Genomic DNA, 26,381 nt, shown 5'->3' with positions numbered 1-26,381 from the left:
TTTGTTTGCAGGCAGGGATGCAAGTTCTTCTTGCTTGTTCCTCCTGCTCCTAGCATTAGTATAGAGACATCTAAGCCCCCCAGTAGATGCCCTTAATACTTCCCCATCCTGATGCTTAGTGGGGCCCTTGGTACTTACCTGGACTGTTCTAGTACCTGGCTCTTGGTTCATCGTTCCTGGCCTCGCTCTGTCCTCAACATCCCCGTTCCCTGACAAACCTAGTTTAAAGCCCTGTGTAGGAGATCAGCCAACCTATAGGAAAACAGACTCTTATCTTTCCATGCCTTTTGTTGCAGTCTTTCAAATAATGGTTCTTTATTTTCTGTGAATAAAAATCAAGGAACCAAGATGATGTATACTGTGCCATGCAAAGAATCTACATATTCTCTGCATTCTTTCCTAATATTTATCTCTCTTTGCCTTCCAAACCCATCAATAGTAATTGGTTGGCATTCGGATATGAGCATTACTGGATCTGCAGTTACACTTTTGACCATGCAGACTTACTGAAGCAATTCTGAACTAGTTTGCTTGGGTTTTGTAGTAGAACTGCAAGACCTAGACCCACCTGAGAAGCTGGATAAATATTTGGGTGACCAGCCAACACAAAGCTCTGCTGCTCTGGCTACTCTACTACCAGCATGTAAACCCACTTGGTAGCATGTTTAAAATCATCTTTGTTTCCTGTGTATACACATTGTTAATTGCACATGCAAGAAAATACTTGTCCATTTTACCATGTTTTTAGACTTGCATGAATATCCGTAACTTTTAGAAAGGTTATAAATAGAGGTGCACCAATACATTGGTCCATATTATATCAGCACCTATAAAAGGAAAATTGACATTATTGGCAATCAGCTTTTTGACTGATGTGGCCAATAATGTCACTGATAAATGCTGTGTGCATGCGCACAGCCACAGCATGCACATAGCCAGGAATGCAGCCTGACAGCTTGGAGAGCAGCGTCTGGCTAGTAAGTCTGTGGGGGTGAAAGGGCGGGAGGAAGTTGAGGCCCCCATGGTGAGGGAGAGGGAGTGGGGCAGGAGCAGACACTGCTCAGGGCGCCGGGTGGGACAGAGCCATGGGCGGCTCATCTGGAGAGTGTTTGGGGTAGTGGGGTTTGTGCCACTGAGTGCACCCTCAAGGAGATACGGCAGCATGTACTCCCTGGATTTGTGCGCTGGGTGAGGGCAGGCTGCGTGCTCAGGCCTTGGGGGCTGTGCTGGCCTCTTTCTGGCTGGGAGGCTGGGCCGAGGCTGTGCTGGGGGGGCAGTGCTGAAAGAAGAGTCTACGGAGGGGCTATGTCAAATTTTGGGGTGGCTGTAGCCCAGCCCAGCTCCCTCCTCCTCCTCTCCACCAGAAAGAGGCCAACATAGTCCCCAAGCCCCAAGCATGCAGCCCACCCTTGCCCTGCGCACAAATCTGGAGGGTACATGCCCCTGGGCCTCCATGGGGGTGTGTGCAGCGGTGGGAAGAGGCTGGTGCAGCCTCTGGCCCAAAGCGCACAGCCCATCCTCACCCTGCAATCAAATCCAGGGGCACATGCCCCCATGCCTCCCCTGGTGGTGTTTTGCAGTGGCAGGAGATGCATGCTTCTCTTCTCCCCCCCCCCAACAACCTGCTTGCAGCTCTGTTTTATGCCCCATCCTGGCTGGGCAGTGCCTGCGTCTGCCTCCCACACTGTGGAGGCCTCTACTTGTATCTCCTCCCCCCCACCCCTGCCAAGACTTACTGGCTGGCCGCTACTCTCCAAGCTGCTGGGCTGCATATTGGCAATTGAATCTGTATTGGCCAGTATGGCCAAACATATCTTTAATGGTACACCCCTAGTTATAAAAGATCCTTCAAACTTCAGTTTCTTTAATGTTTGCTTTTCTGTGAGGTGCACTGCACTTCAGCAGACATCCCACTACATTTCTGGATTCTAAAAATGGAGAACCAGGCAAGCATCAAGTAAATGAGTATTGTTTTCAGACAGTTTGCATCCTGTAAGGTTTCACTTTGTGTTATAAGAATAATTATGTTTCTGACCAAGTGAAATAGAATGTGTTTTCAACTTGTATCAGCTAATGAGTGCCAAATTTTAAAAGAACTGTAATTTATTTTTTTTAACCAGGTGGAAAACTTCACAGTATCCTTCTCAGATGGACGAGTGTTGTGTTATTTGATTCATCACTATCATCCATGTTATGTGCCTTTACAAGCTGTGTGCCAACGTACTACTCAAACAGTAGAGTGTACAAAAAATGGTACTTTGGTGCTCAACTCCTCATCTGAATCTGATACGTCTCTAAATGTTTTGGATGGAATATTTGACCAAAGTGAGTTTTTTTTTTATTCTCTTTAAAGCATCATATTTAAGAATCCTTTTTGCACTGAATTTACTTATTCTTTTTACACTGAACTTTACTTTCACAAAACAAGATTGTATTTTTGTCTATGTTTATGAAGCTATAAGTACCTCAGTCCTCTATAAGGAACTTTTGGACAATGAGAAGAGCAACTTCCAGTTGATAAATGCTGCAGTTTCTGACCTGGGTGGAATACCAGCAATGATTCATCATTCAGATATGTCTAATACAATTCCTGATGAGAAGGTTAGATATGTTTTTATTGTTGATATTGGTTCATGAACTCATGTTTTTCTCTAAAATCCTCACTTACTGTGTTTTATTTTCTATTTCCTTAGGTTGTTATTACCTACCTGTCATTTCTTTGCTCACGGCTTCTTGATCTTCGTAAAGAGACCCGAGCTGCTAGGCTGATTCAGTCAGCTTGGAGGAAACATAGATTGAAAGTAGAGCTAAAACTTTTTCAGGTATTTTCTTTTGTGAGAGTAGCGCTTACTTTTTTTAGTGGTGCAGGTAGAAATGCTAAATTAAGACAAACGCATAGTTTTGGAGGCCGTGATTATGTGGTATTGAGAGTAATGCTTCTTCATGAGTGGGTATATTACAATGAAGCATGGAGATCTTGCTCTATTAAAAAAACTAGAAATCTTTTCCTTTTAACTACCCAGTAATTATAGGTAGATAATTTGGTATCTAGTTCGCTGCCAGGATTACTTTTAAAACTGACGGGGAAAAGACTCCAATGGGATAAAGCTATTTTCTAATCAAAGTAGAAGTTACTTTAGTTAACTGTATCAATAACCCCATTATTTTTACTTCAAATTTTGAAAGAATGCTGATAAGAAAAGTTATCACTAGATCTGATCAAAGGTAAAGTTTAAGCCACTGGCAGGCTACTGTCACACTTGGAGAAAAAAATCCAAAAAATAACTTAAAGTAACATTGTTGTGAGGTTCTTGTTGAAACCAAGTTGTTTAAAAGCTGAAAATGTATTCTGATGAAAATTTTAGTATTCAAGTAAATATTTCAGTTTTCTTAACATTGAGATGCCTACTTCCCTCCCCTCCCCAGTAATATAAAATTGCAACTTATTTTGCATATGTTAGAGAGCACAGTCTTTTTAATTTTTACTAAAATTTCTAGGAAAAGGACAAAGCTGCTCGGATTATTCAGAGAGCTGTGATAAATTTTCTGTCTCAGCGACGTGTACAGAAAGAAATTACGGCTGCAGTTTTCATTCAGAAACACTGGAGAAGACTTTTAGCAGAGAGGAGAATCTTGCAACTAAAACGTACAAGACTGGAAAAAATTAAAAGTGAATCGGCTGTAGTCATCCAGGTTTGTTTTAAATTATCTAGGTTTACATAGCAATGAGACCACTTTAAAAGGAGCTCTTCCTTTATAGAAAGGTAAAGGAAAAATCCATGGTCTTATGTTTTGCCTATAGCAGTTGATATCAGAAAAGTCTACAAATGTTAATTAACTTTTTTTTTCTTTTTTCAGTTGCAATAGATGAAACTACTTCTAACTCTATCCTAGTCTAGCAAGTTTTCCCTTTCTATTACCCTTTCTTCATAGCTGTTACTGCTGTTTTGTCTGTTTCCACTGATGCACCAGAAGCCATAAAATACCACTTCCTAAAATTTGTTGGTATGAGAATGATCACCTATTGTTAGTTTGCTGATGCTTCAGCTACAAAATGTTGAAGACCCTAAAAATGCATTTTTTTCCTATGCAGGTTCTACTGTCATGGGACAGTTGGGTTTGGTGGGGACAGCAAATAATTAATTCAGCCAGGAACTTAAAAAGCAGTTAGTGTACTCGACCAGTGGTGCTCAACCTTTTTGTCTGCAGGGCCGGATAGGCAGTGACCAGTCCTTCTGTGTTCTGCATCTTGCTGGTGGACCCAGTCCAGCTCCCAGGTCATGGATTGGGGCCCACCATGCAGCTGCATGGTAAAGAAACCTTACCCTGCCCCCAGCCTGCCTGGCCTGGGGGAAGGGGGCATGACCCGACCCCAGTCCATTCCCATGGGAGGCATGGGCACGGCCTGACTCCAACCTGGCTGGGTGTGGGGAAAAGGGGTGTAGCCCAGCCCTGATTTGGCCATGCCAGGGCATGGTTGTGACTTGGCTCTGACCTGCCATGTGGGGCTTGGGATTTTGGCAACAGGGAGAGTGGTCGTATTAACTGCTACTCTTTCCCTGTTGCCAAATTTCTCAACCCATGGGGGACAGCCCCATAGACCAGAGGTTAAGCACCCCTGTACTAGACGAGGTAAACTTGAGAGACCCTGACAATTACTTTTGCGTTCAGAATTTATGAATACATAGCAAAATAAAATGTGTACACTTCATCCTAGATGCTACTTAATTTCTTTTTTCTTTTGTAAGAAGCCTTCTTGGACAGTTCGAGTGTTTAATCTTGCTGAACAGTTTGCAAGGATATCTTAGTTACCTTTGTTTGCCATAGATAATGTATCTTAACAAAAAAAGAAGAAAGAAAAGCAAACCATTTTAAATGTGTTTTGCACTTCTGATGTTGATGAGAGGTGTAACCATTGATCTGGAAGGCAGAGTACAAAATGAATAACTGAGACCTCTCAGATGAGTAGTCCACAAGCTGAGGTTTAACACTAATAGATGTGAAGTGTTTTTAATAGTCAAAATAACTTAAAAACTGTACCCCAAATGCTAGTTAATTTTTCATATTTGTGTAACTGCAGTTAAATGTGTGGAGTGTAACCCCTCTTCTTTCTTGCAGACTTACTGGAGGAGCTATTCCGCTAGGAAGAGATATCTACAGCTCAGATACCATGCTATTCTTGTGCAGGCTAGAATAAGGATGTTGATAGCTGCTGCTGCATATAAACGACTTCTTTGTGCTACCATCACAATTCAGAGGAGACTGCGTGCTTTCTTGTTGGCAAAAAAATTTCAGCAAAAATATGAAACTTTAAAGTGTTCTACACTGATTATTCAGTCTGCATTTAGAAGATGGAGAAAACTCAAAATTCAACAGAAAGTTAAAGCCACGCTAGTACTGCAAACTTATTTCCGAAAATGGCAAGCCTCAAAATTGGCTAAAAGAGGGAGAGCTGCTGTTGTCATACAGTCTTGGTATAGGAGGAATGTAGCTAGAAAGCACTATTTGCATGTTAGAAAAAGCGTCATCAAGATTCAAGCCTGGTTCAGATGTCACCATGCTAAATACTTGTATGAAGAAAGGAGGGCAAAAATACAAACAATTCAGAAATATTACAGAGCTTGTAGGTTGGGAACAATTGGAAGAGGAAAATATTTGCAAAGACGTGCAGCAATTATAGTTCTCCAGGCTGCTTTTAGAGGTATGAAAGCTCGTCTGTTATATAGGCAAATAAAAGCAGCTTGCGTTATTCAGTCATTGTGGAGAATGAGACGAGAGAGACTTAGATTTTTACATGTGAAGCAATGTGTTGTTCTGTTGCAGTCGCATGTGAGAAAATACCAACAGCTAAAAAGATACAAAAGCATTAAAAATGCTGTCTGTGTGATTCAAATTCATTGTAGAGCATATATTGCTTCTAAAAGAGCTTGCTCTCATTTCTGGAAAATACATCTTGCTGTCCTTGTGCTGCAGTCTGCCTACAGAGGAATGCAAGCAAGGAGAGAGGCTCACATGTTGAGATCAGTGGTGAAAATTCAGTCAAGTTATCGTGCTTATGTTGCCCAGAAGAAATTTAAATGTTTAAAAGATGCTGTTGTGAAGATCCAGGCTTTCGTAAGGATGATGCAAGTACGTAAACGCTATTGTTCCGTAAAGGAGGCAACCCTCTATGTTCAGCGAAGATACCGTTCACAAAAGCATGTCTTTCAGCTTCAGGAAGAATACAGAAAATTGAAACAAGCTTGTGTCCAAATTCAAGCTGCAGCACGAGGATATCTGATCAGGAAACAAATCCAAAGATGGAAGGAGGCTGCAACTATGCTCCAGGCTTACTACAGAATGAAAAGGGATAAGCAGCGCTATTTAATGTTGCATAAGGCTACTATTATCATTCAAAATCATTATCGTGCACACCAAGAGAGAGTCTGTCAGAGGCAGAAGTTCTTGAAAATCAAAGCAGCAGCTGTTTGCTTGCAAGCTTCTTACAGAGGTTACAGAGTGCGCAAAATGCATAAACTTCAGTATACTGCTGCTGTTAAAATCCAGACAGCTTTTAGAGCTCACGCTGCAAGAATGAAATACCATGCCATGGTTCAGGCCTCTGTTATAATTCAGAGGTTGTACAAAGCCTATAAAATTGGTTCCAAAGAAAGATCTAACTTCGTAAGAACAAGAACAGCTGTGCTTTCTCTTCAAGCAGCTTTTCGTGGCTGGCAAGTAAGAAAAAAGTTCAGAAGGCAACATGCTGCTGCAGTTAAAATACAATCTGCATTTAGAAAGTTCAGGGTCCAGAAAAGATTCGGGCTCATAACCAATGCTGCGCTAACTATGCAGCAGCATTATAGAGCCAGGGTTGTAGGTAGAAAACAGCATCAAGAATATGTCGAACTACGACATTGTGTAGTGCATCTTCAGGCAATTTGGAGGGGAAGAATGGTGAGAGAACACATTCAAAAGCAGCACCAATGTGCACTAATCATTCAGTCCTATTACAGAATGCATGTGAATCAATCAAAGTTGAAAACTTGGAGAGAAGCTGCTCTAGTGATTCAAAGACACTACAGATCTCACTGTATGAAGAAAGAGCAACGTATGCTTTACCTAAAAACAAAAGCAGCTGTATTAGTCTTGCAGGCTGCTTACCGTGGAATGAGAGCGAGGAAACAATTAAAGGAACTCAACAAAGCTGCTATTATTGTACAGGCAACCTACAGATCTTACGTGGTCAGAAAGAAATATGAAGCTCTTAGGGCTGCAACTATTGTGGTTCAGAGATGGTATTGTACAGTTATTGAAACTAAATATCAAAGGCAAGAATATTTGACTTTAAAGAAAGCAGTTATTAAAATGCAGGCTGTTTACAGAGGTGTAAAAGTAAGAAGACAAATTCACCAAATGCATCAGGCAGCTATTTCTATTCAAGCAATGTTTAAGATGCACCGCATGAACATTAGATATCATGCAATGAAACTGGCAGCAGTTTTAATTAAAAAACGATATAGAGCATATTGTCAAGGCAGAATGGAACGTAGAAAGTATTTGGAACTACGTGAATCAACGCTTATCCTTCAGGCTGCTTATAGAGGTATGAAAGTTCGACAAGAATTGAGAATTATGCATCAGTGTGCAACAGTCATACAATCATATTATCGAATGTACAGGCAACAACGCAACTTCATAAAGTTATCGTTGGTCACTAGACAGATTCAGCGGCTGTATCGTGCTCGAAAAGAGCGAGATGCCCAAGCACACGCACACAAGATGATCAAGAAGTCTGTACTCTGTATCCAGGCTGCATTCCGTGGAATGAAAACAAGGAGACATTTAAGAACTATGCGTATATCTGCAGTCCTTATTCAAGGAAGAGTTAGATCTTTCCAGCAAAGAAAACGTTATATTTCTCTTAGAGCAGCTGCTGTTATGGTTCAGAGAAAATACAGAGCAACAGTACTTGCAAAGCAACAGCATCAAGAATTTCTTCGTCTCCGTAAAGCAGCCATTGCCATACAGTCTGCTTATAGAGGCTTTGTGGTAAGGAAGAGAATTCAGCAGATGCATAGGGCTGCTACAGTTATCCAAGCAGTAATAAGAATGCATAAAACCTATATTTCCTACCATGCTGTCAGGCATGCTTCAAGAATTATACAACAACATTACCGAGCTTACAGGGAGGGAAAATGCGTGAGAGAAATGTACTTAAAACAGTATAATTCTGTCATAGTTCTTCAGGCTGCCTATAGGGGAATGAGAACAAGAATGCTGCTAAAGAAAAAACTTAATGCTGCAACCATTATACAAAGAAACTATCAAATGTACAAGCAGCATTCTTACTACAAGAAGGTGAAGTGGGCAACCAAAGTAATACAGAAGAGATACAGAGCCAATAAATTGAGAGAAGCTGCTGTACAAAGGTATTCCTTAATGAAGAAAGCAGCTACTTGCATTCAAAAAACTTTTCGAAATATGAGAGCAGTAAGAGAACATAAAAAAATGCACCAAGCTGCTGTAGTTATTCAGAGGGGTTTTAAAATGCATAGAGAACGGCAAAAATATCTTTCCCTTAAAGCAGCTGCTGTTGTCCTTCAGAGAAGATACAGAGCCTTGCTTTTGGCAAGGAGGCAAACTGGGGAATACCTTTCTCTTCGAAGAGCAGTAATTTGTATACAGTCTCTATACAGGGGGTTTCAAGTACGGAAAAATATTTGGTACATGCATTTGGCTGCCAAGACCATCCAGTCAGCATTTAGAATGTATAGGGTTAGAATTGCATATCAAAACATGAGAATTTCGGCTGTCGTTATACAAAACTATTATAGATCCTACGTTGAAGGAAAAATTCAAAGAAAGAAATATCTGACAATGCAGAAATCGGCTGTGGTCATTCAGGCTGCCTACAGAGGTGTGAAAGATCGACAAAAACTGAAGATTATGCATGCCTCGGCAGCTGTAATACAATCTTTTTATCGTATGCACAGACAGCATAACTATTATAAACGTGTATGTTGGGCAGTTGGAGTTATACAACAAAGATTCAGAGCCAAGAGGGCAAGAGAAGCTGAAGTAAAGAACTATACAAAAATAAAACAAGCTGCCCTTTGCCTTCAGTCTGCTTTTCGTGCTAGAAAAGCTAGGCTGTTGGCGAAAAACATTGTAGCTGCACAGTGTATCCAGTCAGTTTTACAGATGTACATAGAAAGGAAACGCTTCCTTAAGAAGAGGGTGGCAGTGGTAGTAATTCAGTCTGCTTTCCGATGCCACCAAACAAGGGCTTGGTTTAGGGCAATCCAGGGCTCAACAGTTGTGATCCAGAGGTGGTATAGAGCATGTCGAATGGCTCGCTTACTGAAAGCTGAGTACTGTGTCCAAAGGCAAGCCATCATAACTATTCAATCTGCTTATCGTTGTATGGTAGCAAGAAAATTGGTAATACGAATACGGGCTGCAAGAAAGATTCAGTCTTTTCTTCGCATGGCTGTGCATCGTAGAAAATTTGTTAAGCTCAGAGCAGCAGTTGTTATGTTACAAACGTACTACTTGATGCAGAAAGTCAAATTACAGTATACTATGTACAGAAAAGCAGCACTTACATTACAGAATCACTACCGATCTCATTTGGCTATGAAACGTCAAAGAGAGGCCTACTTACACACCCAGAAGAGCATTGTTGTAATACAGACTAGAATCAGGGGATTCAACGAATGGAGAAGATTTCAGAAAATTAAACAAAGCACAATAAGAATTCAGGTATGTGTATAGTGTAGGTTCTATTGATTGCTTTTTAACAGTCTCTAGACCAGTAATTTAGAAGAAACAGAGCAAAGAGAGAAAAGGGTACTATTTTGTTTCCCCTTCCTGTGCTCTTTAAATGTCTTTCTTATAGAGCTAGGGTGAGTAAATGATTGAGCCTAATTTCCCCCTGATTGCCTCCCCCGCCACCCACACGCTGGGTTTTCCCGAAGAGGGGTGTGGAAATAGAAGCCTCACTTTGCCATCAGGTTGAATTGCAAGTTAGAGTGGGGCTAGCTGAAATTCAGAGAGAGAGCGTGCGCTTCATAAATCCAGATGGATTCCCAAGGAAGGGGAAAATGTTCAAATTTCACTTATTTTCTTTCCTTCGCTGGTGGATCAGAATATTTCCAGGAATCATGGGCTTTATCTTTTCTTTCTGAGATTTTTATCAGTGAGGGAGGCATGTGTAATACTTCACTGATTTTTTTTTTACTATTGTAAGACGTTTTGCAAACAGAAGATAATAGTATACAGTAAAAGTAACTGAACACTCCTTTTGGTTCCACAGACTGTTGTGGCAAGCTCAGTACTTAATATGAGTTTGCAATGACTGACCCTCTGAATTACTTTGTATAATTTCTTCCTTGTTTTTATTTTTCACTCTGTCCCATATGTATATTTTTTTTGTGTAAAGAGATGCACGTGACGTTCCTTAGTCCCCTTCTGACATTTTGTTCCAGGGAACACTTGTTCTGTATTAGAGTTCTGAGACAGTGATGTAAAGATTGCTCTTCTTCCCTACTGTCTTTAAAAAAAGGAGAATGGTGGGAGGGTCTAGAGCTTCCCATAAATTGCTAGACATTTTAGTGGGAGATAAGAACAGGTATTCTTTCCTCTGCTCTGTTTATTGGTAAAGTACTGTACTGGAATTTTAGACTGTTTCTGCTATCCTATCCTTGTTCTATCTTAATGAAATGCAAGTCTGCCTTGGCAGGTGGTGAACATTTCTATCAGGTTTGAGATCTCAGATTTCAGATTCACAATTTAAAAAATTATTAACTATCTGCTTCTGAAAAATGACGTAGATGAGGGCTGTCTCTTACTTTTAAAGTATGGTAAGAACAAAAGACAATAGTACAGTATGAAATATACTAAAACTGCATTTCTCTTAAGGCTTTTTATCGTGGATTTAGTCAAAGACGACAGTATCTTCGGTATAAGTCTTCAGTTGTATTGATACAACAGCACTACAGAACCCGCTGCCTTAGAAATATGGAGCGACAAAAATATCTTCAAATAAAAGCAGCTGCACTTAGGCTTCAGGTATTTCCAGGGATATCACAACATCTTTTTTCACTAATTCAGAATAATTTGTTACAAAGACCTGCGTCAGTGGTGTGGTGTTAACTATTAATGTATGAAAGGCTTTCATAAATTGACTCTATGTACAAGGAGAAATTGTCCCCCCACAAGGCTCCCAAATGCATGAAGTAAAGTAACTGTCAAGAGACTTTCTGCCCAACCTTCCTTACCCATCCCTATCCTCCTTCCATTTTTACTGTTATGTCCAATAGGATTGGGCCTCAGGGGTTGTCATGACACCCCCTGGTGCCCATACGAATCCCCCTTCGGCTCCTAGGGTATCCTCCCTCTTTCTTCCCTGCCATGCCTTGTTGGAGTTATTTTATTGTAAAAAGAAGGGAGGCTTCTTTAGGGTCCCAGAGAGAGCCCTTGTCTATTTTTCACTGAGTGGGTCCCTTCTGGTCCCAGCTGATCCTAGTCCTGCCCCATAAGCTCTAAGCGGGGCCTTTCTGGCCCCATCTGTGCCCCAGGGCACCAGTTGCCTTAAGGGTTATTCATGGCTGTCTTCTGTCCCTACATCCACACCCATGCCTCACAGATATTATTCTAGATTTGTGCACCAGCTTGTATGAGCTTCAGTCCTCTTGGCTTTAGTTCACTGGTTACTCTTTGCTATAGACTGCCAGCCTAGGCCCACTTCCTCTGGCCTGGCTTCTGAGTCTTAGCTTTGTCTGGCTCTTGGCCCATCTTACTTTGCTTGCCTGGCCCTTTCAGCTGAAGCCTTCCCCTAATAAGGCTGAAAATCTGAAGCACCTCCCAGGCACCTGTGTGTGGCCTTCTGTCCTCCTCCAGCCACCATTTGTTCCTGTGTTTCTTAATCAGATACAAATGCCAGCCCAGAGGCTGTATAACAAAAACACTCCCTACAATGGGTCAGCAATTTCCTCCTAGGCTGCAAGTCCCACTTAGCTATATGTCTGTATTGTAGCTATATGTCTGTATTGTGGGAACAGCCTGGGTGCTGGTCAATCTTTTTTCTGCATCCATCCTGCTTAGGAGATCCTCTCCATGCTGCCTGCAAGGCCAGACTGATACCCTGTTCTCAGGCACTGGCCTGAGTGCCCCATAGTCTCATCCCTTTTTGTCAGGTGGCTCTCCAGGCACCTACAGGGGCTTCCGTTTAGGCCTGATGGTTGGCCTACCCTTATCTGTGGTGGTTTCGCTGAGCGGCTTGCAGTTCTGTGCTGTGTGGAGGTCTGCTTTCTGACAGCTAGCTCTCTAGTAGTTGGTCCACTTCCTAGCAGCTAGCCCTCACATAGCCAGCTGCATCAACCCTTAAACTAGCAGGAGCCCCTGGGTCCCTTTTACATACCTTACATGCCTGGCTTGTTACAAGAATAAGCTTGAGAGGCATTTGGGCAGAAGCATGTGGTGTTTTTTTCCTTAATTTTTTCCCATTAAACACAAAACTGATTGCATATTTGTTCACCCTTTTTATAGGCTTTATATAGAGGTTTTCAAGCCAGGCAGTTGGCTGCGAAGACAAGATCTGCACGAATGATTCAAACCTGCTTTCGAGGATACAGAGCACGAAAAGAATTTGCTGCTGTGGTAAAAGCTGCTGGTGTTATTCAGAGGTACCGCAAAACCCGACAGCAAAGAATCTGGTAATATATTATTGCCACATAGCATATTTCTTTTAGTTACTAAATTTTTTTGTTACTTGTGTTGATTTTTATAGCTTCATAATTTAATGCTGTCTTGTACTTTGGGACATCTGTGGACTTCTAGGGTGGGGAAACAGGTCCTGCCTTTGCTGCTACAAAATATTTTATGATGAGACAAAGGCCAAGCAGACGTTGTGTTGTGCCACAGATTGGTTGTGCTGCAACTTGTGGCTATGACAAAGCGGGAATCAATTTGTGCTGCTGTTTAGCAGCAGATGTCTGGTTACTTTATGGCAGGAGAGCGCAGGCAGCCTGGAGCTGTGCATGCTCTTCAGCTGCACGAGGAGAACACACTGCCTGTTATCTTGCAGTGTGAATGTGTGGGCCAACAGGTGATGTTTCACTCAGTGAACTACTTGGGATACCCTCCCTTTCCTGCCTTCCTTGCCATGCCTTGATGAATACTATAGCCCTAAGGAAGGGTGCCCCTGGGGACTTCGAGTGAGCCTCAGATCACCTCATCACAACCTTTGTGCCCAGCTGACACCAGTTCAGCTCCTCAGGCACTAAACTGGCTCTTCTAGCCCCATCTGTGCCTCAGAGCATAAGTCACCGTATTAGTAGTAATCATTGCCTTTTGCTGCCCCCATAACTGCAAGGCCTGGGCATGGGTGTCACTCCAGATTCATTTCTCCAGCCCTGTGTTTTTCTGCCACTTCACCAGACTCTTGGTCCTGGCAAGGCTCAGCTTATTTCCCTGGGCCTCAGACCCTATCTGGATTAGTTTTTCTGGATTCTCTGGCCCTGCCTAGCTGTCATCCCACCAGGCCCTTGGCCCTCTCACCCTGGGCTCTTGGTCCTGTTCTGGCTTTAGCCTCTCTCAGCTCCTCCACCAGGCTTTAGCCCTCATGGCCTCTGCCTGTCTCTGGGCCCCCAGCCGTGGCTTGGCTGCAACCCCTCTGAGGCCCTGGCTTAACCACATAGGCTTCACCCCTCAGCCCTGTGGATCCCTAACCACAGGCTAGGCTGCTATCAGGGAGTGCCCCACCAGTGGCCTCTCTCCTCCCCTATAGCCACAACTTTGTCTTCTGGTTAAACTTAAACACAACACCAACATTTTGTTTAATGGCCAGCTGTAGCCTAACCCAGCTACTTGCAGCCTTTACTCCTTTGCTGTCTGAGCATCTACTCCTTGGCTGCTTATTGCACTGCAGATAGTTCCAGGATAGTTGCTCCCCACTAGTAGCTCCTATCCTTGTTTTTGGTCTGCTTGCTTTTTAGCAACTGTCCTTTGCCCTGCTGTCTTCTCACACAGGAAGCCTGATCTACTGCGCTCTCCTTGAAGTAACAGGAGCCTCTGGCTCCCTGTTACACTATCTACCCAGTTGCACTGTGGAGTAAGCTAATCCACAGTTACAGGCAGTAAAAGTGCACACAAGATGGTTTCTGTGGATCCACACTGAATCCACATCCTTCCTGCCTTTTCTCACAGTAACTTGTTCACGTAGCCATGCCCTTCTGGCATGCGTGTTGACTCCCATGGGACTACTCACATGTTTAAAATTACTCACATAGGTGCTTGCAGTTCTTTAGTCTACCTCTTCGTTTGGAACGAACCTTTTGTTTACATTGAGAGGACAGTTACTTCTATCTTCATATGTGAAATCTAGGGTTACTATAATACATTAGCCTCAACAGTTATTTTTTTGTTTTAAAATGCCGAAATGAACAAATTCAAGTTTATTTTGGGGGGTGTCATAATTTTTGAAAGATTTTTTTTTTTTTTTTTGCCTTACTCTATTGCCGTCATATTTCCTTTGAGCCCTATTTTTCTGCCTGGGTAGGGCCAGTAGTTTATAGGGATTTTTCATTTATAGTTATGCGCACATGTACATGCTTACACTCACAGCCCTCACATATTTTTTGGTTTTGAAGGTTTGTCTTTGGTGTCATTTATCATAGAATGAATACAGGCACCACAGGGAGTTAATACCAATAAAAAGTATAATTTTTAAAATATAATTTTTTCCTGAAAAATCTGATGTACGTTTTCATTAGGTTTCTGAAGATGAAAGTCTCAGCAGTTGTCATTCAAAGGAGATGGAGAGCAATCCTTTCTGCAAGAGCAACTCTGCAGCAGTTCCTAGCAGTTAAGGAAGCTGCAGTTAAGATTCAGTTGGCTTATCGAAGATACAGCACTAGGAAACTCATAGCAAAGGTATATTTTTAATCTTCACTAAGACACAGATGATGTTCAATCAGTATATCATGGAAAACTGTCATAGTAAATTTGATGTAATTAACTGCTAATGAGCCAGTAATGTTAGAACTTTTTGTAGAAAGATGAACTTGTTCATTGTCTTCCACACATTGGCCACTTCTGCCCAAGTTATCTTTTTCCTAAAGAAACTCCTTCTTAATTGAATCCAAGTTTAGGCTAGGTACTTGTAACCAAGGAACTGAATTAAAATATTTTAAAATTAAAAGCAGGAGCACTTAAAAATGAAAAGGTGAAAATTTGAGCCTAGATCAGCAAAATTTTAGGTACAGGCTTAACTGTAGAGATTGAGGCACCAATTTAAGCAAACGTATAGTACTTTTTCCTTGAAACTATCACTGTGTACCTTACTTAAATATTTTATTACTTAAGAGAATAAGAAAAGTTTTCCTCAAAAATATTAAAGGAGGAAGAGAGAAGAATAATAAAGCTTGTTGGACTAAGGTTGCACTGAACGGGGAGAACTGAGAATCTTATCAAACTGGAAGACTATAGGCTCCTACTTTTAGTTTGCATTGGGAGCTATCAAATCCCAGTCACACAAACTGCCAAATATTGATTGACCTCATCTATAATGATAAGGTTAAATATGAAAATGGCGTATAAGGGGTGGTATAGGTTGTAGTTGTGTTGGTTTAAGGACATAGGCAGACAAGGTTCTTTGGGTAAATCTGATCTCGTTTATTAGACCAACTCTAATTAGTCCAGTTGGACTAATAAAAGATGCCAGATTTATCCAAAGAACCTTGTCAGAAAATGGCTTATCACACTCATAGCATTGTTGCTAAAAATAAATTCAGCTGCTACTATATGTAGGTTCTTTTCCAAAAAAAATCCACTAAGTTGTGAAAAATATATACTGCTATAAACAAATGCTGATCTGTCACTTGCTGAACTGGTTCTAGGGGAGAGGGCAAACTACCAGATTAAAATGAGTTAACAGGGAGCAGGGGCTTGTCACAAAAGAGCTGATTCACAGTAACTGTTTGTGTGTATGCAATTACCCTGTATGAAGGCTAAATTCTGCTTTAGTTTTCACTGTATTAACCCAGATTTAATGGTAGTTACTTTGCTTTAATTTGGTTGTTTTTCCATACCCTCTATTTTGTGTTAAAGTCTGTGGCTGCTTACCTCCCTTCCCAATGGATAAGAATTATGATAAATGAAAAAAGCAAAGTGCTTACTTTGACAAGAGAAGCAACTTACTTAACATTTTTCCTCCCACTTAGAAGCAGCAAGCTGCATGTTTGATTCAGGCAGCATATAGAGGCTTTAAAGAACGGCAGAAATTTATCCAACAGAAAGTTGCTGCTTTGGTCATCCAAAAACATGTGCGAGCTAGGTGGGACAGAAGACTTGAATGCATAAAATACCACAGAACTAGAGCAGCTATAGTTAAACTGCAAGCATATATTCGTGGCTGGTTGGTAAGAAAAAAGGTAAGCATGTTTTTTAAGTCATTTAACTTTACCGGGTCAATATTAGTACTATCTGTGTATGGGAAGAACAAGAGATGTAAGCCAGTGATTCTCAACCAGGATGTTGCAAGACCCTTTCAAGGGTGCTGTGGCAGCACCATCATGGCTAGGTGAAACTGTCCCATGTGCCGATTTACAGGAGGCATATGCAAGGTGGAACTGGGAAATGTCTGTGGCTTGAGGGGGACATCTGGTAATATTACTTAATACAGATTTCCCTCGACTTTATGCAGGTTCCAGTTGTGCAAATTCACTGTTATAGAGACCTGTTTTTATACCCAAAAAGTGTTATATGTGAGGTAAATGTGCTCTTATGCGATGGGCATAGGTGTGCTCCCCGCTCCCTCAAACAAGTAAGTATGTGAGGGGAGGGGAAAGGGCCATGAACAGAGGAGAGAGGTGAGCAGAGGGGGAAGGGCCGTGGCACCAGGCCCCAATCACTGCAGCCTCTGCTTCAGCTGCTCTGGGAGTGGCCAATGCCAGCGGCTTGCAGCCACTGGGCTGCACTGCACCCCAAATCCCCCGGGGCTCTGGTTCTCCCCACTCACCCCAGCCCCTGCTGCAGCAGCCCCAGGAGCAGCTGACACCAGCTGCCTGCAACTGCTGGCTGCACCATCTCCAGAACCCTTGGGGCTCCACTTCCCCCAGGGCACCATGCCCTGAACCCCTGGCACAGCACAGCCCAGCCCAGCGGCTTCAAGCAGGCGGCATCTGCCGCTCCCAGGGCTGCAGCCGGGGCGGGTGGCAGCCTGCAGCAGGACAAAAGCAGGTTGGTACCAGCAGCAGCAGTGGGCTCTTCCTGGCGCTTGGGACGAGCTGCAGCGATGGGAGGGGGGCTGCTGCCACTCCAAAATTTGCCATAGCTCCCCCCAGCCTGCCCTCGCAGGGCCACTGCCAAGTGCCGGGAAGAGCCCAGTGCTGCTGCCAGCCCCAGCCTGCTCATTTCTCTGCAGGCTGCTGCCCGTCCCTGCTGCAGCCCTGGGAGCAGCAGACACCACTTGGCTTGCAGCTGCTGGGCTGTACTGCGCTGTGCTGCGCTGCGCCGGGAGGTTCAGGGCACGGTGTCCCAGGGGAATCGGAGCTTCTGGGGTTTGGGGCATGGTGCAGCCCAGAGGCTGCAGGCAGCTGGCATCGGCCAGTCCCAGGGCCACCGCAGCAGGGGCTGGGGTAAGTGGGGAAAAGCAGAGCAGCAGGATGAGTGGGGCTGCTGCCCACCCCAGATGCCATAAAGCCTGGTGCCACACCTGCTGCATCCCCAGGAGACACCACCTGCTTGTAGCTGTTGGCCTGTGCCATGCTCCTCTCCCCACCCCTTCCCTAGCCCCAGCTTCACTCCATCTCTGTCACTGTCATGAGAATGCATCCCTATCTGTTCTACTGTAAACTGGGTTTGCTTTATGCAAGTTTGATTTATGCACCATTTTCTGGGAATGGATCAACCACATACCTAAAGGGAAACCTGTACTGGCTATAAAGTTTATTCAGGACTAAGTTATTTTGCTAATTCTGGTTTCAGTAAAAGCACTGGTTTTAGAAATGACAGTTTACTGCTAGTACTAGTAGGTAAAAATGATATAGTTGAATTGTAATGTTTTTCCCTAATTTTATTTTTCTCTAGATTTTAGAAGAGAAACAAAAGAAGAGGCTGCTTTATTTTACAGCTGCTACATATCATCATCTCTCTGCTATTAAAATTCAGAGGTCATACAGAAGCTACCTTGTGTTAAAACACGCACAAATGCAGATCTCTTCTGTCATATGCATACAGGTTAGCCATATTGGGAAGCAAGGGTAGTTTCATACTAGTAGTTTTCTTACCAGTTAGTCTCATGTCCATTAGTTGTATTAGTATTGGAATATGTGGATGAAAAACGATGAAAGTTAAATTATGGAGATCACAACTTCATTTAAATAAATACCTGGCTGAAATAAGAATTTCATACTATTCAGCACTGTTGTTCATTCTCAGTGGTCCCATATACCACACATCCAATCCCAGTTTTGAAAGCTATACTCCATTCCTGTAGGCTTGCCTGTTTGACTAGATTCCCAGTTTTCACCTCTCCTTCAACCTAGAAGTAGGAGAGCTAAGGGGAGAGGAAAATTACAAGTTGCTCAAAGCAGAATTATATCTTCCCCTTCCTCTCCCTGTCATCCCACTAGAATCCAGGGTCACTGAAAGTACATTTTATAAACTACTAATAAGACTGGAAACTGCTCAGATCAACCTTGGTAATTTAAACCACCAAAGCTTGACTCCCAACATGCTGGTTTGAAGGTGAGCAGCTATGTGGCAGTTTGCCAGTTGGACCATATAGAAAAAATCACTTCCAGACCACAAAACTGGCAAGAAACAACTGAATTAAAGGAGGGGTCTGAAATAAGGGTACCAAAATAACTTCCAGTGCAAAATGACTTCTATAGCAACCTCCCTTTCTTTGCAGCATTACCAGGTAGGAGTCAGTTTTGGTCTCATTGATGTATCTGTCACTTAGTAGAAGCAACTGTGAGCATAATTCTTTTTAATGCCCAGATGCAGCATGCAGTAACCTTCTTCCTACTGCTTCCCCACACCCTGTGGCACAATGCTGGGGGGGAAAAAAGTAGAACACCCTTTCCATGGAGAAAATTAAATTGTAGAAGAAAGCAGGGGGGAGTGTGCAGCACTGGGTCTGCCACTAGTTCTTCCTCCTCCCACCAATTCCATTTAAAGTTAGTGTTCAGTTCTTGGTTCTTTATCTGTCAGTCTTGGATGGTTTGACAGGTGTGTGGGAAAGGGATAGAGAAGAAGCTTAAATTTCTTTTTTTTTTTAAAAGAATTTACCTGTTTCTTTACAGAGTTGGTTTCGAGCAAAACTGCAGCAAAAACAATTTTTACAAGATCGTCAGAAAATTGTTACAATACAACGAAAGGTTCGAGCCTGGCTTAATCATAGGAATGAGGCTGCAACCATAATACAACAAGCTGTACGAAGGTTCCTGTTCTACCGGCACAGAAGAAAGCTGAACAATGGAATAATGAAGTTTCAGGTAGATCCATTTTTGTAAGAGAATCACAGACTTTCATGTCTGCTCTTATTTTAGTAACTGGAGAAGCCTTTGTGTTTTTGTTGTATGACCTCCTAGGGGTGTTTTTTGTTTTAAGTACAGGTTAACTTTAGAGGAACACTAGCTTGGGGGAACCAAATACCAAAAAGTTTTCAATTATAGTGGAGACCTGTTTCTGTTAGTTTTGTTATTTTTAAATCAGGATCTAGTGTTTTGAGGAATAAATACTAAATGTGATGACTGAATACTTGCAAATCTAAAACTGTAATTATGATGCTAGATCATGCTTGTGTAAATTTTTGTTTTGAGATACTACTGGAAATTTGATGTTATTGCCATTCTTAATTATTCTACCCATTTATGAAAGCTTCCTGTCATGTTTTCTCTCAGGCACTGTGGAGGGGACATTCTTGGAGGAAGAGTCATGACACAGCAAAAACTAAAGCTCTACGACATAGTTTGGAAATAGCCAATAAAAACAGCAGAGAAGAAAACAAACTATGTAACAGAACTGCAATTGCCATTGAATATCTTCTACAATATAAACATATTTCTTATATTCTAGCAGCACTGAAGCATCTAGGTGAGTAGTTCCTTTTTATAATTAAAAACTGAGCAGTCTGGAGATGCCTCTGCAGTCCTGAATTGCTCAGAAAGAAGGGGAAAGCAAGATGTATTAGTTAAGCTTCCGATACAAATCGTAAAAGGGAATGACTTGGAATAGGGATTGGCAACCCCCAGCACGTGCGACAGAGCGTGATATGTGAGCCCGCTTTTCTTGGCATGCCACAGCCAGCCCAGGATTTGGGCATCTGCCACAGACCATGGAGCCTGGGTTGCTCACAGCAGGATTCCAGGAGGCTGCAAGCCCTGCTACAAGCAGCCCAGCCTCTGTGGCTGCAGAGCCCAGGCCAGGAGGCTGCAGACAGCGGCATGGGGCTCCTCAGCCCTGGCACTGGCTCCGGAGTTGTGGCAGCTGTGCAGAGACTTGGGGCAGCTCAGCCCTCGCCCCTTCCCCACTTTCTGCCCACCGAACTGGTGCTGGGGCTGCAGAGCCTGGCGCAGCTGTTTGCAGCCTGCCTGCTGTCTGCTGCAGCTGCCCATAGCTTGGGCTGGATGTGGCAGGTAGCTGGGAGGCTGCAAACGATTGTGTGGAGCTCCGTAACAGTGGCAGCTGTATGTGCAACTTGGGGCAGATGGCAGGGGATGGGCCAGGTTTGCAGTGCCCCAGGTCCTGTCCTAGCCATGTGCCTGAAGGTGTGTGTGCAGGCGCCGCCCCCATGGAGCCAGTGCCAGGGCTGTGGAGCTGGGTGCAGCTTTTTGCAGCCTCTGGGCAGCTGAAGTAGGTGGCAGGCAGACTGCAAAAAGCAGCACTGGGCTCTGGCCTTTGGGTGGGAGGGGTGGGACCATGTGCACCTGGCAGCATATTGTGGGGAAGGAGCCAGGAGAATGCAACCCTGGCTCCACCCCAGTGTCTGCTCAGGCATGCATGTAGCTGCCTCCAGCCAGGAGGATCAGGCTGCTTGTGGCTCCCCTGCCTCTGGCATGCCAAATCAAGGTGTGGGTGGAGGTTGGAGTGCTTTTGGTATTCTGGCCAAAACATTGCTGACCCCTGAAGTAGAAAATACAAATCTGAATGAAACCATTTCTTTCTGAATGAAGGTAGGGCTCTGTTAACAAACTACTTTAAAGGCCTACTTAGTGACAGTAGTCATTATCATTTTTTCTGATTTCATAGTTTTCATGCTCCCAGCAGTACAGGCTATTTAGTGTATAAAGACAGGTTTTTTTCATTTGTATCAAGTTAAATGAAAATTTATCATGTACCCTACTTTGTCTTATCTCGATGGAATGTTCATATTATTAATTTAGAAATTCTGAAAATCAGTAGATATTTTTGTTCTAGTATATTTACCAAGTTTAACAAAGAAAATAAATTGATTAGCTTTCCTAATTAAATGCTCTTACTTTTTAGAGGTTGTTACCAGGCTATCTCCACGCTGTTGTGAAGACATGGCTCAGAGTGGAGCAATCTTCACCATTTTTACACTGATACGAAGTTGCAACCGTAGTGTCCCCTGTATGGATGTTATCAAATATTCAATTCAAGTCCTGCTTAATGTTTCAAAGGTATTCCTGAATTTTCTTTCTTGGGTTCAAAAGTTGGGATAATTTTAATATACTCATGCTTTTAAATTATGTTGGTTAAAATTAATCAACTTGTCTTGCAAACAATACCCCTCACTTCCTGATATGAACCAAATGGTTAAAATGTTTTCTTTAACATAAACAATTATTATATTGTAAAAAGGCAAGTTATTTACACTCATTGGCTCGAGGTTTTTAACTGTTACTTTTGAATATGGGCATTGAATATTTGTTATGGAATTTTCCCTGAATTGATCGTTTTGTATAGGATTTACAAATCAGGGCTGGAAAAGTTTTGAGCACTGGAACTTTAATGTATTGGTTAGAATTATGCAACAATCCAGAAGGCTGGCATTAGGATGTTTTTTTTTTCTCCAAATCTATACCTGCTTATAAGAGCAATTGTACAATTTTTTAAGTAAAACAACAGAACATTGTGTTATAGATGGATTGTAGGGGAATGCGAAATGGGCCCTATTTGATTCGGATTCGGCCTGAACCGGGGACAGTGACTTGATTGGTTGATTCGGATCACTGTCCCTGATTTGATTTGGCCAAATAGTTCGCCATAGATACAGCTTTAAAAGTTTTTTTTCTATATACCTCAAGGTACCAGCATGGCTCGTGATCGCTGCGATGCTGGGGTGCATGGATTGTCCCACAGGAGTGCGGGGGGGCCCATGTGCTTGGTGGTGAATCCAGAAGTGGACAGAAAGTACTTCCAGTCCTCTTCCATGTCTACTGGGGGGGCCCGTGCACCTCCCCAGCTGGGCAGTCAGCCATGGGGGGGGACCCCGGGTGCCCCTCCCAGGCCCAGGAGGTGCCAGTTGCCAAGGCAGGGGGCCCCCCAGCGCACTCCCCAGTGGACCCAGAAGTGGACCGGTAGTGCTTCTGGTCCACTTCTGGGTCTGCTGCTGAGTACACTGGGAAGCCCCCCCCCGTTCTTCTGTGGAATGCTCCATGAGCCCCAGCATCACAGCACTCACAAGCCTCTGCTACTTACAGGTATGTAGAAAAAACATTTAAAGCTGTCTCTGTCTGAATCTCCAAATCTTTCTGAATTTCTCCAAAACAATTCAGAGGGTTCTGATTCAATTTGGAGAGATTAAAGGGTCTTCTGATTTGATTCAGATTTGGAGATTTGGGTGCCAAATCTCCACCAAATTGAATCTGGGACTGAAGCTTCGCACAGCCCTAATAAACTGATATACTGAAATGACTGGAATGTATAGTGTGCAGGTCAAAAATATTATCCAAAGAATGTGTTTTGTGTATAACTTAAAAATATCAGTTTGATTAGAAAATAGTATTTTAATTGGTGAGCTGAGTTTTAATATAATGTTATAGGCTTACACAGAAGGTATGAAACATTTGTTTCTAAAAGGTTTTGGAGAGGAGAACCTCAGTTAGATAAACAGGCTAAAAATAAAGATGACAAAATATGGACATTGGTTGTTCTGCTTCAAGGCTCTCTTTAAAAAAATAAATGAAATCTGCAATTTAGCACATTTAACTTGTTAAAACGTGTATCACAGTATTGGTCAGATTTGAGAATAGTCTTACCTTGTCGTTTGCAATGGTTTTTTGAAGATCTGTTACCATAATGTGTGGTTTTTTGGACTTTTTAAGTATGAAAAAACAACCCAAGCAGTTTATGAAGTGGAAAGTTCTATAGATACACTTCTGGACCTGCTGCAGAGGTACAGAGGGAAGGCTGGTGATAAAATTTCAGAGAAAGGTGGAAGCATTTTCACAAAGACCTGTTGTTTGTTTGCCATTCTTTTAAAGGACTCGAGGAGAGCTTCAGTAAGTCTTCATACTTTTTTATTAGAAATTTCGTACAGTTTTGCCTCCTTTTTCAGATGTTTGACATATTTGCATAGGTATCTATAGTTATCAACTGCTGTTGTAATTACTTGGAACCGAGTCCTGTTGATATTAAACTTTTGGCTCTGATATTGAAAATGATGAGTGCTTCACCTTGTTGTATTGCATATGCCCTCATCTGCTCAAGGTCTGTGTCCTGAGATTTGACTGTTTGAAAAAGCTGATAATTATCCAGAGTTTACATTATATTCTGGCTGATAAATCACTCATACTTTTTTCTTGGCGAAACTTTTAAATATTTCTGTGCTGTTGCTGCCCACTGCAGGAGGAGGAGGCTTCTTGCTTGGTGTTCTCAAATGCTGCTGGCAGTACAATTTTGAAACATGTTGCCCTGTACCATTGTCTGTAGAAACAATCTACAGTATTTACTCAAATCCAAGAAGTGTCCTGTTTCTCCCTTTTTTTTGACCCCCCCCTGCCCCACCCCCATAGTAAACATAATGGGAGGGGAAGGTGTTCTGGCTCCAGTTCCTCCAGCCCTGACCCAGCCAAGCTGCAAGCAGCCACCGCTGCTTCTTGGTTGGGCTAGGCTGGGCTGCTGCTTTTGCTGATTGCCCCAATCCAGAGCAGAGCAGAAGCCAGGTGTGGGGCAGGGAATGGACAATGGGCTGCACAGGGATGTGTGATGGGAGACAGGCAGCAGGATGGGGCCCTCACTTCACTCATCTGCTTTTCATGCTGATTATTGAGGGGGTTGTCTTAAATTTGAAGTTGTTTTGGATTTGGGTAAATACAGTAGTTCTGAAATTTAATTTAATCTGTGCAGCTTCTGGTGGTAACAACATACAAGAGTGTTTCATGTAGACCAGGCTCTGCACTATAAATATCCACCAACTGGTTATCCACCCTATTGTGTGAATCTGTTCAGATCAGTTCTATGTTTCTTGAGTGTTACAATTGGTGGTTACATGGGTCTTTTCTATTTGACCATATTTACTCATGTAGTTGCAATTGGTTTTGAAGTCCTAAAACATAATTGGATATTTGCAAATATCTGGTTAAATACCACTTATAGACCTCCCAAATGTGCATGACCAGGAAGATTGTTTAAATGCTGACTGAGATTCTCTCATGCTTATTAGTATATTTCATTGTGTTTGTGGGAAGTGGTGCTGTGTACTTTAGGAAAACTGAGACTGCATTGAGGGAAGTTTTTTGTATGCATTAATTTTTACTAATTATTTGCATATTGGTTGTGTTTCATTTCCCTTTCTTAGGAAATTCAAAGCAAACCTAGAGCTGTTGTTCGCATTCAGAGCCTGTATAAAGTTACAGCTCGTAAACACAAAATGGAGGCAGAAAGAACACTTTCCAAACACAAGACTGCTGCATCTGTACATGGGAATTACTTTGTTCCTGTAACTCCAGTACGAACAAAAGTAGTTTCGAGGTAAGAATTATTTAAAAATATGTCTTCTGTTTTCTTTTGAAAAGGGTGTGCCTTTCTGATTTTAGGCCATTTTTTTTTTCCATAGGATTAAACCGGACTGGGTTCTGAGGAAAGATAACATGCGAGAAATTGTGGATCCTCTTCAGGCTATTCGAATGGTGATGGATACACTTGGTGTTCCCTACAACTAAAATGTAAATTACATGAAAATTCACGTGTGCACATATGAAATATGCTCATGTGTGGATGCACATACATTTGTCTTGTGTAGTCAAGACAACTAAATGCTTTTGGAAAGATTATTATCCAAAAGTTACCTCTTAACAATGCAAGCTTCTAAAATGGCATCCTATTAATGTTTTGTAAAAATATTATATCATGTACAGTTATTTTTAATGATGTTTTGTACTAGTGCCTGAAGCAGTTGTACAATAAAATCCTAAACTGCTTTTTAAGCCTTTGGGTATTATTTTGTTGTTTTTAAAATAAATCAGCTAAGAAACTACCATTTTACAAAAGGCAACACAGCCCTTATGCCATGCAGTTCATAATGGTTAACCTTTGCCAGTATGGACCAAGTTGTGCTAGCCTCCCCTAGTTGAGATGACAGAGATAGGAGTAAGAATTTTTGGGTGGTTAAAGCACTAGCTGGGACTTTCAAAGGCAGAAGGTTAATTGCTGTTCTCCCAAAGACATGCTATGTGATCCTGAGGAAATCACTAACTCTTAGCCTTTTGTAGAATGAAGCTAGTGGTATACCCTGATGTTGTGAAGATAAACTTTGAAAGTAGAGATCCATGCATTTCCATTTAAACCCTTACTGGACCTTCATTTACTGACAAATGAGGACGCTTCCTATACAACAAAAAGGCTGCGTCCAGACTAGCATGGACGTTTGGTTCCCCAGGGACAAATAGCAGTAGCACACCTTGTACTGCTGCTACTTGTTCCTGGGGAATACCTGTGCAACGTGTGCTTTGGCACATGGCAAGTTACCCTGGGTGGGGTAGGGAGGGCTGGGGCCAGCGCTAGGCTGGGCCCAGCAGCCTTACATGGGGCCTTGGGGCTGTAGCAGCAGCGATTTCTGCCGCACGGAGCCTGGCCAGCAGCCACAGTGTGGCTCCAGGCAGCCCAGTTCCACTTCTGAGTGGCGCATGCTGCCTGTGTGGGCACTGCTCTGCTTTTTTTGTGTTTTTTCCCAATGGTTTTTTTGACCCCTGGATATGCAGGTGTCACAGGGCACTAAGGTGTGCCTGCTCCTTTCTCTAGGCAGTTTATGCCCTCAGAGGGCCCTAGAAGCCAGACAGAAGCCAGCCTGGGGATAAGAGGCACACATTGCTGAGCGAGAAACTAGCTCTCTTAAAAGTGCAGAGTGTGGCCTCCAGTGTCATTGGTATTATTGTCAGTTTATAGCCTAGGGGCTCATTTTTGTTGTTTTTTAATCTGGTGGACTG

General features: G+C 42.6%; 1 protein-coding gene across 1 annotated transcript in view; it reads left to right on the top strand.

The window, feature by feature from the left end:
- Positions 1 to 25,379, top strand: part of ASPM (abnormal spindle microtubule assembly) — a 66,509-nt gene extending 41,130 nt beyond the window's left edge. The window contains exons 14-29 of the mRNA XM_019528363.1: positions 2,121 to 2,325; positions 2,456 to 2,601; positions 2,694 to 2,822; positions 3,499 to 3,693; positions 5,119 to 9,744; positions 10,903 to 11,052; positions 12,532 to 12,698; positions 14,757 to 14,916; positions 16,206 to 16,415; positions 18,073 to 18,222; positions 19,293 to 19,484; positions 19,893 to 20,085; positions 21,478 to 21,632; positions 23,280 to 23,456; positions 24,755 to 24,927; positions 25,013 to 25,379. Of these exons, the coding sequence (XP_019383908.1) occupies positions 2,121 to 2,325; positions 2,456 to 2,601; positions 2,694 to 2,822; positions 3,499 to 3,693; positions 5,119 to 9,744; positions 10,903 to 11,052; positions 12,532 to 12,698; positions 14,757 to 14,916; positions 16,206 to 16,415; positions 18,073 to 18,222; positions 19,293 to 19,484; positions 19,893 to 20,085; positions 21,478 to 21,632; positions 23,280 to 23,456; positions 24,755 to 24,927; positions 25,013 to 25,118 (7,134 nt within the window). The 3' untranslated portion in view covers positions 25,119 to 25,379. The remainder of the gene's footprint in view (positions 1 to 2,120; positions 2,326 to 2,455; positions 2,602 to 2,693; positions 2,823 to 3,498; positions 3,694 to 5,118; positions 9,745 to 10,902; positions 11,053 to 12,531; positions 12,699 to 14,756; positions 14,917 to 16,205; positions 16,416 to 18,072; positions 18,223 to 19,292; positions 19,485 to 19,892; positions 20,086 to 21,477; positions 21,633 to 23,279; positions 23,457 to 24,754; positions 24,928 to 25,012) is intronic.
- The last annotated feature ends 1,002 nt before the right edge of the window (positions 25,380 to 26,381 follow it).

Source organism: Gavialis gangeticus, unplaced genomic scaffold (assembly GCF_001723915.1).
Source record: "Gavialis gangeticus isolate Ggan-Ray unplaced genomic scaffold, GavGan_comp1, whole genome shotgun sequence".
NCBI lineage: Eukaryota > Metazoa > Chordata > Crocodylia > Gavialidae > Gavialis > Gavialis gangeticus.
This window is presented reverse-complemented; position numbering and strand designations above follow the sequence as displayed.